A 16876-nucleotide genomic window follows, 5' to 3' on the forward strand; every position below is an offset into this window, starting at 1 on the left:
TCCTCCTAAAAAATAGGAATGCCTCCTAAAAAATAAGAGATGCACTCTAAGTCTCCAAAACGTTCGCCGAGGTCTCCAAATGCTTCCTAGACAACTCCTAGTCAATCCCTACAAATTAGGAATCTCTCCTAAATTGTAGGAAGCTGTTGTCTACTGCTTCAAACTACTTGGGAAGCTCATGCATGACTCTCAAAGTCCCTAGGTTGGTTCCCTCTACACTCTACTGGCCTATGGGAACCAGAGAATAGACCAACCTTGCTAGAAATGTTGTCACTAAGGAAGGGCACAAATTGGGGACATGACACATTTGTCAAATGGAATGTGAAGTGTTGTGACACGGAAACGAAATCTGGAATGTGATGATACTTTCGCATGTAATTAAGCAAAAACAAATTGTTGGGAAAGAACTTGCAATTTCTCCAAGTGGAGAAAATTGGCAAGCAAGCATAAAACGCAAAACACAAAAGAAACAACGTATCTTTGGAAAGTGACTCAAACATACCAAGATGCAATGCACTTCAACACTCAAATTCGAAATTGGAATTTGGGAAAGAACCAAAAACATGAAAATGAACAAAAACTTCATTTTAAAAAGAAAAATGCACTTTCCATGGCAAAGATTTTAACAAGTGGTAACCATCAAATAATTACATGCATAAGAATGGGAGAGGGCAGCAAACAAGGAATTCTTATTAAATGATGCCAAAACGTGCCCTATTCATGCTCCATAATCCAACGTTTTTGGGTGTTCATGCTTGTGGGACATTTTTGGTAAAAACATTTTTCTCCATGATGCAAGATCAAAACATTTTGATCATTAAACACCAAAATATGAACCACAATGCAATGTAACCTCCAAAATATGCCAAATCGATTTACTTGAGAGTTAAAACATGCATTAAAAATGGATTTATTTGCTGATTTCTCCAAAAATGTGCCGTATCATAAAGCTTTCAAAAACGTTTTTGAGCTTAATAAATCCATTTTAAAAGAAAAAGAAATCATTGCCAACCAAAAACGCCTCCAATAGAAGAAATCTCATGCAAATCCATTGAGAAAATCTCAAGTTATGATCAAAATTGGGTTCTTGGAGGGCAAAAACATGTTCTTCAAAAACGGACTTTTCAAGTGTCAATGCATTTATTAAAACATGTCTTTTGATCAAAATCAGACTTTTTTGGGTCATTTACATATTTTAAAATGTGCATCTCTTCAAAATCGCACTTTTGGAATGTCATTACATGTTTTAATATGTGCTCATAGGCAAAATTGGACCTTTTGGGGGAGGAAGCATGTTTTAAAATGCAACTCACCTTTTAGATGTCTAAGCATGAAAAATTCACTTTTGATGCAATAGCATCAAAAAGGTCCACTTATGACAGACTTTTGAGATAATGACATCAAAAGGGTCCACCAAAGTAAACTTTATATGCAATGACATGTAAAATGTCCACTTTTGATGGATTTTTCATGTTATTGCATATAAAATGTCCACTTATGAAGACTTTAAGTCATTTAATTCACTTAAAATTATAAAAATGTTACAAAATGGGTCATAAACAATATTTATTTATCATATTTAGAAATATAACATATAAACATCATTTTAAAAGTAACATTTGATTTTAAAAACCAAAAATTAAATTGAAACTATATAGTTATATAGTTGCTTTAAGTAAAAAATTAAAAAGTAACTCAACTTAAAATTATAACATAAAGTGCACTATAGTCACTTTAAATTAAAAATTTAAAGTTAAAGTAACTTAAAAATATAACAAAAAGTGAATATAAGTTATATTTATCAAAAAGTGAAAGTCAAATTTAAAATATAACATCATATTTTTAATTCATGTTGTTGCACCCAAAAGGTCCACTTTTGAAGCACTAAAATGGACATCTTTTGACTGACAACTCCGATTGACCTCTAGGTTAGACCGAATCGAAGGGAAAAATGAAAAGCATGACATGAGAAAAACCAAAAGACAAAAAACAAACAAATGCAAACTCAAAAGCAAAGAACGGACGATGAAGGCTTCAAAAATCAAGCAAAGGCTCGACAGAAAGCAAAATGAAAAAGACTTGACGAAGGCCTTCAATAATACAATTTGATATATAAATTGAAATTGATTGATCGATCAACATTAAACAATTGAATATCAAATTCAAGCTTAGGGAAATGCAAAAATAGCTTTGAAAAAGTTCCGTGTTGTTACCAACATTTTGTGGTGACAAAATGTAGGACAACACTATGCAAAGGAGGTCAATGATAGGTGGAGGAAGTGTGAAGGGTGAGGTGGAAGGATTGCATTCATCCTCAAACCACAGATTATGGGGACAGGCAGTCTTACAGATAAGAAGAGATGAGTCAATCTTGTGTGAGTGGAGGATGGAAAGGTGAGTTGCTTCCCAAATGCACGCAAAAGTAAGGTTGAACAAGGAACAAGCACTACCACTTGAGGTAGATGGGTCAAGGGGGAGGAGTCGCCTGAGATGCGAGGTGAAGAGATCACAATCCCCACTATCAAAGTCAAAGGAGATACAGGGGGAAGCGGGGAAAGGAGGGGGGAAGGGGGTTGGGCAAGAAAGGGAGGTGACAACTATGAAGGTGGGGGGTGAGGGGCAAGGAGGGGGTCGCAAGGTGAGACCGAGGACAACATCGTCCACAAAGGGAAGGCGAGCGAGGGAGAGACAACTAACCATGAGAAAGAGGGAAGAGCAAGAAAGGGTGTAATCTACCACACTTGAAAAACCACAAGGGAGGCAGCAAGTGAAAGAACCGAAACAAGAAAATGGGGGAGGCAATTTAGAATCACTCAGTCCAAGGACTTGAAGAAGATGGCGCTCGTACCTCATAAGAGGGCTTGCAGAATCATCAAAGGAATGCTGAAGACCAAGTAGGGTTGACTCTGACTCGAAGGTGCACATCAAATCCAAAACCCTGTCATAGAGAGGACTCTATCTATCCTTAGTCTGTGCATTGAAGTCACCCGGAACAATGACGTCACCCAATGCAAAGAACCTAGTAATATTATCATGCATGTCAAAGAAAGGGTCTCCCTCAAGCTCATTGTGAATAGCATAGGGAGATGTGGCAGGCAAGAAGTAGCAAACCACATTAAAGACATCCCCGATACAAGTCCTCAACTGTGACACCTGGATCCACATAAATCTAGCAAGGTTGTTTATATGAGGTATAGAATCGCATGCAGGATTCGACCGCTAACCAAACAAGCCACCCCCCAACACTACTAAAACTCCAAAATCCCACTTTGAAAGTTGAGAGCCAGTGATAATCTATAACCTCGGGAAGCGATCGAGTAGACTCTCATGTGTCTCCATGATGAGGAGAAGGTCAGCTAAGCCAACAACATCAAAGAGAAAGCTAGACATGGACCAATAGGACCTATTACCATTCTAGCAGTTGACAAGCAAAGAACCCCCACTTGCTTCGTTCATGCCCAACTGCGTCTGAGACCATCATTTGATAGCACATGTTGCCCTAGTATCCCACCTTGAAGGAAATGAATCTCTAGTTACTGCTTTCAGGTTACTGATGACAACCCATTCAGCCTCATATCTCTTAGTTGAATTGAGTACCTAGGAATGTTTTAGTTCAGCCACCTATGATCTAGTAAGATCCTCGTCAAGAAGATTTTTGTGGTAAGGGGAAACAATTTCCTCATGGCTTTCAGGACTCTTAAGCAATCAAATGGAGAGAGGAAACAAAGGAAAAGGATGTTATGAAAACCCAACAAAGCTCTGTCTATAGTCAAATATGGGATATCCAGCTAATCTTTGAGAAAGGAGTATGTCACTGTGAGTGGATCTGAGGAACAAGAAGGGAGACCATGAACCTTAACATTCATCTCACAAACTCTCCAAATACGCTCTTTCGAGAGTTTGGCATGAACCAATTCCTCAACTACCACAAGAGATGTAATGCTGCTGTTACAAATTAAGGCATAAGTCTGTAGCTATTTTTCAGTCTCACATTTGGGGTTTTGCTGAAGTGTAACCAGTTCCGACTGTTTGTTTTTAATTTCATACCTCATCATCAAAGCTAGCATGTATATGACATAGGAACTCATGTAGAATTCTCCTAACTGCTCTCGATTTTTTAGTTTCTCATTCAAATTGTCACTAATCATTCTAGCCCAATCCATAGTGTCAAATCCTTTGATCACTTGCTCAACAAAATATGACATCCATGATTCAAATGCATAGGACTACAAAATCCCAAATATCCTACTCAGCATTATGACCAAGTCATTGTGCTCTTGCTAGAGATCCAACCAAACCAATGGTTTGGATAACTTGGAATGGTGAGCCCTATTCTTCCGTAGCCATTTATAGTTGATCACCCTATCACAATGGTCAAACCCAACAATGTAAGCTCTAAGTGCCTACTCCATTGACTTCAACAGCATCGATATGTATGTTGGGATTCCAAAAGCTTTTGAAATCACTAGTGCAAATAGATCGGCTAGCACTTTGCCATCTAGGTCTCAAATTGATATATCTTTTGAATTATAATGCCTCGAGCACTCCACAATCAACTACGCATGTTGGATGTCCAGAAGAAAGCCAATTGCAGCAACAATCCCACTTTTGAATATCCGACTAGCTAAGTATGTGGGATCATGGTCCTTATACCTAATAATTATTTAATTGAATTCACCAATGTCAAGACCTCCCAGATATGTGTTGCCAACATTCCTTCACTTTGAAACAATCTTTGACTCTGGATAAAATCCCCTCTGCTCATTCTTGACCAAGGTTGATATGGACAAACTGTATCCTCTAGACTCTATCACTCTCTTTCCTACAAAACAAAATGACAAACATAAGAACATGCAAGGAATAAAAAAGTAGATTAAATATGTTCCCCTGTGGAACAAATTCAAACATTGAAGAAAATCCTATGAAATTATGAAAAAAATAGTACAAAGCTTCCTCTTCTCTCTCCTCTCTCTTGAAATTTATGCCTCTTCTCTAATTTTGCAAACTTACTATAAAATTGTCTCACTCAATTTCAAAGCTTCTTTTATTGATTCTTCAAATTCAATGCGGCTTCATCTCTCTCTAAAAAAGATTTTCTCTCTTCAAAATTTTCAAGACTTCTCAAAAATTTGAATATCTTCACGACTTCATCAAAATCTTTGCCTCTTCTCTTGGCTTTCCAATTCTTCGACATGAGAATGAAATGAGAAGTTGTTTCTTATATACAAATTTGAACCCCAACCTACTTAATTTGAGGCAATTGTATTTTATTTCCTTCCATGTGATCATTCTAAGAGATTCTCTTACGAAAATTGTCACACGTCTCTAAGTTTCTATAATTTTAAAACATATGCCATTTTGAGCATTTTAACTTCATTAATAAGCCTTGGCCATGTGTGCGCACACAAAGACGTTGGAATTTAAATATTCTGGAAATTAAATTATTCCCAATGTTTTATTAACTAAATATTGAATGATGAAAAAAATTCCAATATTTAATTTATTTTTCAAAATAATCTCAATATTTATCTCAATCTCATATTGGATTCTCTTCACTTTTAATAAATTTTAGAATCTATTATTGCAATTTCAATTTAATTTTAACGAATTTGAAAATACTTGTAATGTCTACCATGTATTTTTTTTGCACTTGATCATTTCCACCTAAGTATGATTGAGGATTTATCAATGGAATAGATTTTATATTTCCAATATCTCTCGTATCCTTGACTTTTACCATGGATTTCTTATCCAATCAAACCTTTTTTTTCTCACCTTTTAAATATCATTTCAGATATCAAATTATTATCTCCAATATCATTTTGAGTGCTTTTTGTCTACTATGTAGGATTTTAAATATTTCCTCAGTCATGAATGTTAAGTAGAATAGATCGGTTTTTTGCAAATGTAATTACACTGCTATTTTTATAGGTGTGTTCCAAATGCAGATTTGGATCTCATATAAATATGAGAGGAGGAGACATGTCTCTAAGGTTTAATCATCATTTAATTAATATATTTAATAATAATAATTTGTATAATATATATATCTATATATATGAATATATATATGTATGTATATATATGAATATATATATATATATATAATGTATAATGTATATATGTATTATATATTATATGATATATATATTATAGTATATTATATATTATAATATATATAATAATATATATTATTATTACATGAATATGTATATATAGGAAATGATGATTTACCAATAACAATAATGTACATTGAATCAATCCGACTGAAGCTACAACTTTAACACTCACTCGTAGCTAGAGAGGATTTGTAGAACACATTATATTCTCAAGTGTATGAAGAGATATCATCTTAGTATGATATTCAATTCACTATAAGGCTAAATTTCTCAACACTCCCTCTTTAGTACAAGAGAATTGAAGCAGTTATATTACAAGATTTGAACACTACTTTAAGTGTGGTCTATGACAGATTTAAGTTATGGTGTCCGGCAAGATCCGGCTCGAAGAACCATAAGAATTGATTTTCATGGTGTCCGGCAAAATCCGGCCCGAAGAGCCATGATGAGTTGATTATCAAGGTGTCTGGCAAAATCCGGCCCGAAGAACCATGATGAGTTGGTTATCAAGGTGTTTGGCAAAATCCGGCCCGAAGAACCATGATAACACTTGCTCCAACACATTTTGGTGTTAGCAGATAGATCAACTATTGATAAAGTCATCACTTTACAATAGTAACCTCACACAAATGAAAGATTGTCACCTTTCATAACACAATTGCAAAAATTTAATCTTTTTGTGACAACTTAATGAAGTTTGTGATGATACATTCATTATCATGACTTTCAGCACTCTAGGACAACAACTTCATGAAGTCTGTCATGATAACAAATCTACCATTTATAAGATTGTCATCTTACAATGATTACCTTATGTTTATATATGTCAATGAAAGATTTACACCTTCATTACATATCATATGTGAAATAGTAACCACCATGAACCAAGTCAGAGGGTGGTACAAGGGCTTTCACCTCAACTCTCTCATAGAGAAGAATGCATTACAAGGAATTTCACTTCGAACTTTTCCAGATCACACTTCAAATTTCTCCCCATGAACAATGATCCTGGGAAGTCAGGTCCTCTAGTTACTCCCTTAGAGCTCTCTTTGCCTAAGGATGCTTGTTGAACTCCCTCTAAATCTGATATTAATCTTCTTTCTTTCTAGTGAAAAGTTATTATTTCCTCATGTGTACGTAGGAGTAGGCCCATCAAAATCATGCAGTCACACACATGTATTTCTAGACTCCCTCTGATTATAAATCTCCCGAGCTACAACATTGCCTTAGAAAAGTTGTCAAACTCCCTCTTAATATAGAAGGATACTCATAATCTCGATCATCATGGATATTTGCTTCAAGATCCTCACTTTATCCAACTTGACCATCAGAAGACTAATGAATTCTAGATCACAACTTCTTTGGAGCTACTTCATAAGATTTAGTTTGTACCGTTCTTGTTTTCCTACGAGATCATCTTTAGATACAAAGGAAAAGATCAAGGGAAATAATTCATATGGTACATATAGAAATAAAAATAAGGAGACTAAAATAGATAAATGTAATACTTAAGAAAAATAAATACTTATCCTTGATATCAATTGTTCTAATGAAGATCCACATGCATCAAATTGAAAAAATGCCTTCAATAGGGTATGAAATGTTGGTTAAGGTAATCATTCACCTCCCCTCAATGTAGAATTCCCACATGCTTCATTATTATAGGGTTTTCAATTAATATCAAGTCTAATGAGAGACAATTATCCATGAATGATATTAACCTCTACCTCTTGTTATTAACTTCTTCTTTCTTCTTTCTAGTTTGATCCTTTCATCCAATGAAGATTTAATCTTATCAATAGAAGAAAATGAGTATTAACTTTCCTCTAAACCCATCCACCATACTTCAATATCTTAATGTAAAGTTCCCTTCTAGGTTCACTTCATTGCTCTCTTTGTTTGGTCAAGTAGATATACTCTAATTGAATCTTCTCCTAATATGGTTTCTTCTCCAATTTGCTGATCAAGAATGAGTTCTTCCTATGTGATGTAACCCTTTTTTAATTTAATTTTACCAAAACTTGAAATCTCTGTTCATAATCATCACATCAATCTCAATGCTCCTTAGAAAAGGCCTGATAAAAGATATCTTAGTGATCTCAACACTATTTCTTCCACTTGGTTTTGTTGTACCCAATATGTGATGGTTGTATAAACTCCAAACTGTTGTGTGATATACTTATTTGTAATAGTTGTGGTTACGTGTCCCACAGCCAAAATAGTATTGCTCATATTTCGTAATTCCTCAAGGATGTGAAAAGGAAGTTTTGCATATCCATGATCTTCACAAAATCAACACACTCAAACTCACATTCATGTGTGAGAGATAGCTTCCCCAGTACCAACTGCTGGCTTGATATGGTCGCACTAGAAGGGACGTTGCTTGCAGTGACCATAGGCACAGTGGTACTAATATTTGACTCATTGTTATGCATGTTCCGAGCCTCCATTCTGCGTGATGAATGTTATATTGATAATCTCCTATGGATTAGTTCTTAGATAATGATGTTATCAATTCTGGAATCATCTGCAAAGTAACCCATTATGGATGTTTATCCGACTTGGTGACTGATTTCATCTATGATTGTTATCATTTGGTGTATATTCTTTTCACTGGACTTATACTTCTACTGGTCGCCCTTAGTCACTGATTAAATTCTCTCTCGTTGTTTGAGGTGGTCGTTAATATGAATATCTTATTTTGGCAGTAAATGTACATTCTTATTCATTGAATTGACATTCCCATTTCATACTTCCTTCCTTATAACTAAAATTATACTATCAATTATCAATTATCATTATGAATAAATGTATATATGTAAATACATATTTCACAATATTCAATACAAAACATATTATATATTTATTGACTTAATAATGTAGAAGAACCTCAAATAAAACATGTGTATTATTCAATAATAATATCAAAGAGAACATACCTTATACTTACCAAGTAGGTACCCAATGATAACAATGTAGTTTTAATTTGACTAGCATGGAATAACTATTTATCGATAGTAATTTAACAGACCAAATGAATAGAGTTACCCATTGGCATTTGTTGATGTCTCTCCATCCTTCTAATTTTGATTGTCTTGCTAGAGTGCCACGAGCAAATAAAAATCAGAGAATGCAAGATTGTCAAGATTGGTGCCCTCATCTTTCATTGAGCAGAACTGTCTCACCGCCATCCCACAGTGTTCAAGGCAACCATACCCAAGCTCGAGACTACTTGTGCCACATGTTGATGATCTCTCTTTTAGTTATGCCGCCTGATTTCAAGGTTATTAAGAATAACTCATGAAATATGTGCATAGAATTTGGGAGTTTCAGTGTTGTATGAACTTCATATCAGCTTTGAAGTATAAGAAGTGGATTGATGCTCTGAATTTCTTCCATCTCTCCTTGGAATAAGGTAGTTTATTTTCGGGCAGCCAAACATGACTGAAACAAATCCAAAGCACACAAAGCATCAACACTAGTGATCCACATACTACCAAAACACACAATGATATCTCTTCAAGCATAGGACTGCATTCACTGTTTTCATTTCCTTAGAATTTGCATTTCCAGTAGCAGAAAGAGAAAAAAATAATTTAGGATATGATGTTTATTCGCATGACTATCCTCATCATTTCCAAATTAGGTCATCTACTTCTGCCCACACTTTTGAACTCCATATTTCCTAAACACAGATCTATTATGTGGTGCTTCTGTTTATTTATGTCAGTTTGCAAAGTGTTGAAGTTGTGCAGAAGGTTGTAGCCATCAGAAACGATAGTGAAGAGCACTTGGGATTAGAATGCCACATGATTTCTGATCGAACTGGTTATTTAGTACACCTCGGTCCCCTCTTCATCCATTGATCGGGGTCTTTGGGCTATTCAAGCATGTCTATGCTGCATATTTGACTATTAACTAACTTGCATCATCAATCTCATTTATATCCAACATGGACCACAAATCTTAAACCCATTACAAAGTTTTATGAATTACTCTTTTGGAATAGTCACAGTGAATTCATGAAATGACTTTACATTGGGGTTTTATCAATTATCGGCAAAACATGGTGATTTGGAAGCATTCTGAAATCTGCGTCTGATTACAATGTCAACCTCTATGTTATATTTCTTGGGAATTGATAAATGTTTGGACATATCGGTGATCAATGGTCATACAAATCTTGCTTCTTAGACATTTGTTCTCCCTTACATTTGCAATTGGCTCTAATACCATGTTAAGTAACATGGATCGGTTTTCTACAAATGTAATTACACTACCATTTTTATAGGTGTGTTCCAAATGCAGATTTGGATCTCATATAAATATGAGAGGAGACATGTCTCTAAGGTTTAATCATCATATAATTAATATATTTAATAATAATAATTTGTATAATATATGTATATATATGAATATATATACATATATAATGTATATATGTATTCTATATAATATAATATATATATTATATACTATAATATATATAATAATATATATTATTATTACATGAATATGTATATATAGGAAATGATGACTTACCAATAACAATAATGTATATCGAATCAATCCGGCTGAAGCTAGAACTAGTCTTTAACAATGAAGACAATTGAGTGCATGTTTGTGAATGTGAAGGACTTCTTAATATTTGCCAAGAACTTTAATATTTTCTATCATGTGCATATTTGTGCAAATGAGCGCATAATAACCATAGTGGAGGACTTCACATTTTATAATTTTTCCTTGGCCTTCACAAATCCGTGCTCTGGGTGCATTGGGATCTCCTAGACTTTTTCTCTATTGCATTCCACTAGATGCTTGGAAACGTGCTCTAAGAACATATGAGGGCATACAACAGATTTTTGGGATTTTTTAACACTCCACGACCATGTGAGTTTCACACCCTAAGTGTGTTTGGAGGTATTTGGTGGATTCTTTCATAGGAGAGGGATTTTTATACCACCACATCTTTGCCCTAGAGAATACCTACTACCTTTGATTGTGTATTTCTAAAGTTCCAAACATTTATGCACAAAATGGGATGCTAAGGAGGATTTCAAGCATAATAGAGATCCTTTTATTTGGCCCGTAAAGCCAATAACCGAATATTTACACTCAATTGTGTTCTTTTTATGATATCAACATGCTTAGCATAATAGATTGTCGTCAATTTACGCTACAAACTTCTATACATCATCCCACAAATTTGCTTTGATAAAAACACAAAAAAAAAAAGCTATAAACACAAAGAAGATTAAGGAAATCAGAATGGGAAGGACATAAAATCAATAATGATTACAAGAAAAGATATATTCAAGATACTCCAATTTGTTTTCCCATTTAATGGAAGATGCATTAATTATAGTCAATCTTCCTAGAACAATGCTAAAGCTAGTAAGGTTGCTTCTCTCATTTGTAGAAAAAATATAATTACACAATTGGACTTGTCTAATTATTCATGTTCAAGAAGTATTGCAAACAGAAGTAAATGCTAATGTGAGTGATTATTGAGAATGAATGTTGCATAGAAATGGAAATCCACAATACAAGATAAGATAAGAGATAAAATTATTAATGTCCAACAAATGATGACAAAAGATCAAAGGGGTTGTCAAGAACAACTAAAGGGGGCCAGCCCACAGCAAGGATGCCAAACAATATCTAAAGGAAGCAACAAGAACAGAAGAAAAACAAGGGGGGATGGGGAGAACCCCAGAGCCTCAATAGGGATCCTAAGAAACTACAAGACTAGACGGAGCTCTAGGCCGCCTCAGAATAGTTGTAGAAGATAAAGATTGTTACTAGTAAGAACCCATCCTAGGCTTCATGGGTTTGGAACAACGGTCGGGGACAAGATATTTCTTGGTATCGCATGCACAAATGGGGGCTGGTTAAGGAGGTGATGAGCTAAGAATATTGGGGCATTGCAAGATATCAGCCCTGAAGTATACAGTCCTTGTGCCTAATGGCTTCTTGAAGACAAAGAGAAAGGCAACTTGGATGCATATGCCTGAAGGAGGAGAGACTATGCTTCCTTGAAGGGACAATAGAACCTTCCTCTGATCTCATAATATAAAGGGAAGTGGAAGATAATTCACCTTAGACTCAACCTCCCTGATATTGCAAAGCTAACAAATGTTGTGCTCTCTGTCAATCTAGTGGCCTATCTCAAACATGGAGCCAAAACAAACCCACTCTAAAGGAACCTAGAGGAATCTAATGGGAATAAGACCGGTGGTGGGATAAGTAGGAGGAAGACAATAAGTTTGTCCTTCAACTCCAGAAAATGTTGTGTAGAAAGCCATCTTAGGACGAAAGCCTTTGTCAGGGTTGACCTAGATGGTGTCAACGAATTGCTTGTAGATATCTTCTCCGACACACGACCAGATAGTAGAGACTAAATAATAGCATGTTATCATGAAACATTACTTCAAATGAACATCCCAAAATTAGATTCAATTCTAAATAATATAATTTGAACCAATCATACAAGCATCCTATAGACACACAATTCATATAGAAGACACAATTATATGCATTTTCTTGGATGATAAATACACAACTGAAGAGAAAGTTCTATGTGAAGAACATTTTAATAAATATAAGGATTTTAACTGTGGAAAAATAACTCTCTAGAATGGGTACATAGTGCACTGTTGTGAATGTTAGAACCAAAAAGTCAAGAAATCAAACCTTTCTAGACTCCAAAATATTTAAAAGCTCTGTTTTATTCAATTTCAAGCGCTGCTCTGTTTTCAAGGGCCGCAACAATAATGCAGCTATAGCATCATTGGACATGATTAGCTTCCCATCATAATCATCCTAAAAGAGCAAGAGAAAATATCAGTTGCTTACTAGGCATAATAGCAGTTTAAAAACATTTTCACCAGAGCAGTATCACAACTTTCTTTGAAATAGACAAAGGTCTTGGTGTTTCACTTGACTACAAATAATGACACAAATATAATAAAATTTGAGAAATCGTGTTGAGGAACTTAAATCCTTAACAACTATAAAATGAGCTCAATCTTGCCATCCAAAGTGTCTGATCTATTCCCAATCACAACCTTATTACATCAAGAAATGAACAAATCTAACTCGAAAGTCTCCATATGTGAGAATGGCAATAAAATTACACCTGTATAATGATTCCCTCCAATATATGAGTTCTTTTGTCATGCAAGAAGTCCTGCAAATCCACGAAGCTCATACCACAAAGACATATGATTGCCTCTTTATCATCTTCCCCTCTAATTTTTGCTGCTGTGATAGAAATTTATATAGTTTACAACAATTTCTGACTAGACATAAAGATGAAGAATAAAGTGCATCAAACAGTTGATATAAGCTTCATTTTTCCTCTAAGAAAAATCCTTCTAATCTAGTAAATTGTCTGCACCTGTTGAAGTGCGAACTAATGTAGATTTGGAAGCTCCACGAACAAATAGGAGTTGGAATAAATCTGTTTCATTGGCTGATAGTTTGTATCGCCAAGCTAAAGACAATACTATTGGAATTGAACAAGGGTCAGTTACCAAAATACGGTTGTGTGAATTTATTTCAATCTTTTCAAGCAACTCTTGCACAAATGAAAGTGACTCCTTCCTGCAAAAATAAAATCAATCACTTGTTATGCTACATAATATAGATTTCGGAAATAGAATGAAAATATGTATGCATAATTTAACAATATGTCAAGCTCAAAGCTCTTACAGTATGTTATCAAAAAAATCAGAATTAAAATATGAAGCACAGTTTGCAATCAAAAAACACCATGTTTATATATACTGAATGTTCATAATTATGTAGTGTCCCCTTATTCGTGACCTTGAAATATACTTAAATAATTAAATCTAAGTTGTTGAAAATAAATAAATCACATGAAAACTTATTTTAATTATTTAATAAGGTTACTAAATTCACTTTAATAGTTAGTTGAATAAAAAATTGATAAAATCACTTTACTATTATTTCTCTCTAGTTCATTAAAAGAAAAGGAAAATCAAGAGACAAAGCGAAGGGAAGAGTCTCTAGAGTGGATTACAAAAGAACAATGAGAGATTCATTTAAGATATGCTTGGTTGATTTCTTATTTGCAAATCTGTCGAGCTTTTTGAAGCTTGTAATATCCCCATTTGAAAAGGTTTGAGATGACTTAATTTCTGAAATTTAAAAATATATTTAATTATTTAATTTTTTATCGAATAAATGATAATATTAAATAATTGTTTAAAACCTTAGCAAGTTAATTAATTAAATATTAATTGTATGGGAATGTAACTAAAAGCAATGGTTATATAAGACTTTCGGGTTAAGTGCAGAATGACTTGGGAAATTTATTTTATTGATTTAAGAAGTTCTCTCAAATTTGTTCCCAGGAATGGATGCCTGGAAAATATTATTTTCAGTAGTGGAAGATCTATCCCAAGTAGTCCTGGAAGAATTATCTAAGATTCTTCAGATGAGCTTTAATGGAGTTGTGAAATACAGGTCAATCAGAGAATATCAGTTCAGTTCAGAGAAGACTTTGAAAGGAGTAATCACTAGGTCATTGTAGTAATCAATGCAAAAATGTTTGAATAAAGTATATATGTAGAGTTTTGGAAGAATATCAATACTGCATAACATTGGGAGTGTTAATAAATCTTTCCTTTCATATCATACTTTTCTTTATTTTGGAATTCATATATTTATTTATACTATTGCCGAGCAATTAAGGGAACCCGTGTCATAATACTCACAATGCTCGATGGGTTAATATTCATATGAATATTGATGCAGTAAAAATGAAAGTTGCCTTATTATGTTTTTGGACTTGCAAAATTATATTGAGCCAGCATAAGTTTTTCAGGCTCTAATGTGCATAAGAAAAGTTTGATTAAATTAATAACTTTGTCGGACCTGAACTATTACAAAGTCCAACCACTAATAATATTTCAAGAGTTCGTTCTTGCCCTTATGGAAGTCACAATTAGACTACAGCGATGTGGGAAACATCTTCATTCCCTCTGTGTTACACAACATAGCAATATTTCTGGAAAGTGTGCTTGAGGTGGATGATATCTTGGACGTATTAGGCTCAAATGACTCACCACCAGACTTAATACCAGAGCGTGAAGTTCCAAACAGACAACTTTGTCATTGCCAACCTCCAGAATCAGCAATTACTAAATGCAGGGCATACAATACTCAATATGTTGAAACAGATGATAGATTGTGTGCCTCTTTCCCTTGATCAGAATGGTGTTGGGGAGTCTTTATGTGCTCTATTATTAACCCCATCATCCAGTGATAGTAGTTTCACAGGGATCATCTCTACGGCAAACAAACATCTATCCAAAGAAAGAATTCAAGAAGGATTGTAGAGGATTATTCCTGCTATCACAAAAACAACTTGTTTCTCCATGACACTGAATGCCTCCAATATCAAGTCAGGGAAAAGTAATTATTCTCTCTATACATTAATTATATTGTAATTATATGATGTTATATTTCATTATAATTTATCTATTTATTTATTCACATAGCGGGCATTACACCCACTGGTCAACCCTAAATGGCTACTTCCAACTGTAATGTCTTGTGCATGGCTAGTGTACCCCAGCGGCTACATGTTCGGGTCTGCATAATTCAGGAGTGGTCCCCACCCTCGGATGCTCCGGTGGTAGGGAGATGTGCCCCATTATGACATCCTTAACACCTTGGGTAGCCGCCCTCACCACAAGGCCAATCTTTTGGTTTAGTGGTTGGGCCTTAGTGGTATCAAAGCCAAGGTCTCAAGGTCAATACCAGCGGAGCGAAGTGGGCTATAATGTCTTGTGCATGGGCAGTGCACCCTGGCAGCCATGTGTCTGGGGTCTGCATAATTGGAGGGTAGTCTCCCCCCTCAGATGCTCTAGTGGAAGGAAGATGTGCTATGTAATGCCACCCTTAATACCCTAGGTAATCACCCTCACCACAAGGCCCTCAGTTCTATATATATATATATATATATATATATATATATATATATATATATATATATATATATATATTCCTGAATTTGCAGCTGCTATATCAAACTAGTATATTAATGCTCTAAATCTGTGTAAGTACTATTAGATATTTTAATGGTCTACAAGCAATTTGCAGATTCTTGCAGTGAATTTTTTTTCTCCTAAATCTATATTGTATAATCAATTTGTCTTTTTTAATTTTATTGTTTAAGAAAATAAGAGATTTATATCATAGAGACCTTGAGGTCTTTGCAGTGATATCAGAGCCTCAACCTTGCCAGTTGTGGATTTGTTTTATGAGAGAGGGAGAAATGATACCATCAACAAGAGAAAAAGAAGGGTTCCACCATGGGTCACGATGAAGAAGCAAAGGCCTTCTTTCAACATTTTGAAGCTCTGTCACTTGGTTTGGCAGAGAGTTTAAAAGAACTTGCCCAATTGCTGAGAGGGTTTAAACAAAAACAAGATGGTGGAAATTCAGCCAATGAGAAGGGTAAGGAAGTGCTGTTAACAAAGACAAGTCTAGCATTCAGGGTGAAGAAAGTAGCTTCAGTGAGACAAGACCTATCCAAGGGAGCGAGAGGAATTCAGCCAGAACATTTAGGGCAAGTTTTTTGACAAACAAAGAGGTCAAGGTAGAACAACTAGACCAGACTAAGGAAATGAACCGCCTCTTAGCAGAATACAATATGTTAAGTGAAGCAGTTAAGAATAACATGTCTTACCCTGAGTATTGTGGTCTGAAATCCAAATGTGGACAAA

At 34.8% G+C, this 16876-nt stretch overlaps 1 protein-coding gene across 4 annotated transcripts in view; it reads right to left on the minus strand.

The window, feature by feature from the left end:
• Positions 1–16876, minus strand: part of LOC149566500 (uncharacterized) — a 374068-nt gene that overhangs the window by 282714 nt on the left and 74478 nt on the right. For 2 of the 4 annotated variants that reach the window (XM_089819822.1, XM_089819823.1), the window contains exons 2-4: positions 13519–13724; positions 13258–13379; positions 12813–12941 (exon numbers count right to left, since the gene is read on the minus strand). In XM_089819822.1, coding sequence (XP_089675948.1) covers positions 12813–12941; positions 13258–13379; positions 13519–13724 — 457 coding nt within the window. Of the gene's footprint in view, positions 1–12812; positions 12942–13257; positions 13383–13518; positions 13725–16876 lie in introns of all 4 variants that reach the window. The other 2 variants (XM_089819820.1, XM_089819821.1) reach the window with 1 other exon arrangement.

Source organism: Cupressus sempervirens, chromosome 3 (assembly GCF_028749045.1).
Source record: "Cupressus sempervirens isolate cs-2001-9-10 chromosome 3, ASM2874904v1, whole genome shotgun sequence".
NCBI classification, from domain to species: Eukaryota; Viridiplantae; Streptophyta; class Pinopsida; order Cupressales; family Cupressaceae; genus Cupressus; species Cupressus sempervirens.